Raw genomic sequence first — 2,453 nt, forward strand, 5'->3', positions numbered from 1 at the left:
TGGTAAGACACACGCTATGGGACCCAGATTAGGGGCTATAGCCCCAATAGCCACCCCCTAGCGACGCCACTGCTATTAGTATTTATGATCAATGCAGGCATTACTCTAAAGTTCTGAAATACTTCCAAGGTTTACTAAGAAAGGTTTTTGTGGTTCGTTCTTTGCCTGTCTCATCAACCCAAACCCGTTACTGAAAGGAAGGAAACAAGGATCACAGGTGGACAGGTGGAGCCAAGGCATTATATGCACCTGCTGGAAAGCCATTTGGAAAATTGCTCTAGATGTTTGTATTCTCTTTTCAATATCATGACCTTCTGTTTCTTTTAGGTCTTTGCCCGGTGACACAGATGACGAAAAGACAAGGAACCTCAAGATGGATGACCCCACCTTACTGCCCCTTGTGGATGTGGATAAAGGATTTGCTATTGCATTGTTCCTGCTCCTTTGCGTGTTCCTCGCCATGATGATCGTACGCTGTGCTCGCCTTATCATGGATCCCTATAAAGACATCCCAAATTCCATGTGGGAAGACCAGTAGAGGAAAGATCTTGATGGGAGCTTAATGACTTTGACTTTTGGCCTTCTAATCTCCAGAATACTGGGGATCCTGTATATACCTTCTTACATGGTTCCTGTCAGGCAGGAGGAATATGAAAGTTACTATGAAATCACTGCCTTCACCGGGGAGGATCAGCAAAGGATTCCGAGAGTGAAACCTGCCACTTCAGCACTCACTTGACAAGCCATTACTTTCTCTAATTTCATTAGCTAAATGAGCTGGTTTTTCAATGATCATTCATTTCTGCGCTCATCCATCTTGAAGAAAATCGCAGTTTTTGTCAGGCTGTTAATTTAATGCTCAGAGCCAGTGCACGGGCTGCTGCTCTCAATATGAAAAGCCAATACAGTTCTTTTTAGGTGGAAATGATTTAACTCATTCCAATAATGGTTAGGACATAAAAAGAAAAAGAGAAAACAAAAGGAATATAAAAATGGCATTACTATCCAACGTGAGCTGGGCATATAATTAGAACCGAACTGTTAAGGGGCAGCATGATAATTAAAGTGCACTTGTGATTTAATAGTAAACATATTGCTATGAAGGGGGCTGGGGAGGTAGACAGTACTTTGCCCTTTCAACGAAGGTTTTCATGTGTTTTAGAAGTGTCACTTTAAGACTCATTTTAGTTTTTGGTGTTTTTTTTATTTTATTTTAACCTTAGTGGCAGGGGTGGACTGACCATTCGGGCACTGCACGAGGGCCCCATGCCACTAGGGGGCCCCATCAGGGTTGCCAGCCTCAGTAAAACCAGGGACAGTATGTAAAAATCTGTGTTTTGTTTTAGAAATCCCAAGATTATAGCTTCCCCGCCTCTCCAGTACCTTTTCAGGGTGTGTGTGTATTCAGTGTGTATGTATACTGTGTGTGTGTGTTTGTATACTGTGTGGCCCCATAATCTCCTATTGCCCGGGGGCCCCATAATCTCCTATTGCCCTGGGGCCCCATGAGTTGTCAGTCCGCCCCTGCTTGGTAGAGCTATTAATTTTGACCGTTGGAGAGACCCAATACCAGACAATTGTTATTACACTCTAGAACAGCAATTCTCAACCAGGGTTCTGTAGAACGCTAGGTTTCCTCCAGAGGTTGCTAAATGTTCCTTCAGCAGTGGTTGATTGACCCCCCCATTTAAGTATGCCTTCATAGGTAGAGGGTCGATGCCACATGGCAGGGATACTTAGCTATCTGTAAAGGTAGCATTCTGACCACCACAATTAAGAGGTCTTCCCACTTGCCACCAATATAAGGGTTATTTGTTCCGATGACCACCAATTCATTGGTTTTTGGAAGGGTTCCTTGCGACCTACAAACGTTCTAAGCACAAATACACGGAGGAACCAGATAAATGGTATTTCAAAGGTTCCTCTGGGGTTAAAATGTTGAGAAAGACTGTTCTAGAATGTTGGTGCTACTGAGAGTAAGCTGGAGAAAAAAAAAATATGAGTTGTCTTTTCCACTAGTTTTTTTTAAAACAATTTCAGGACCACCTAACTCCTTGGAGCCGGTGGTAATATGTAAGAGGGTGGGGCCTAATTGTAAAGTGAATGGGGACAATAGCACATTTCTAGAACCTATAAAACCTTCATATTGGAAAAACCCGAGGGCAGTGCCTACTTTCCCTAACCTCTTCCATTGTTTGAGGCAAACTAATAAGTGCACTTTAAGAAATACTTTTATATTCTTTTGATTTACCTTTTTATATTATCTTTTTAGATTTTTAAGATGGGTGGAAACATCATTTCTATTATAGGTTTGTAGTTTCCTTTAACATTGTTTCTGACCAAAGATCAACTCTGTAGGACAGCTGATAGGACAACAACATTATAATGCAGATTATGAAATACACTCTCATGGATGTGCAAAATGTATTTGTAGACTAGGTGGTACATACAAG

The 2,453-nt window shown here is 41.8% G+C and overlaps 1 protein-coding gene across 1 annotated transcript; it reads left to right on the forward strand.

Moving 5' to 3' along the window:
• The first annotated feature begins 331 nt into the window (after positions 1–331).
• CTXND2 (cortexin domain containing 2) lies at positions 332–1,202 on the forward strand. The gene has a single exon (XM_040332842.1). It carries the CDS (start codon positions 374–376, stop codon positions 536–538), a length of 165 nt encoding a protein of 54 aa, XP_040188776.1. The 5' UTR covers positions 332–373; the 3' UTR covers positions 539–1,202.
• Positions 1,203–2,453: the final 1,251 nt, after the last annotated feature.

The sequence above is a fragment of the Rana temporaria genome, chromosome 13, assembly GCF_905171775.1.
Source record: "Rana temporaria chromosome 13, aRanTem1.1, whole genome shotgun sequence".
Classification (NCBI taxonomy): domain Eukaryota; kingdom Metazoa; phylum Chordata; class Amphibia; order Anura; family Ranidae; genus Rana; species Rana temporaria.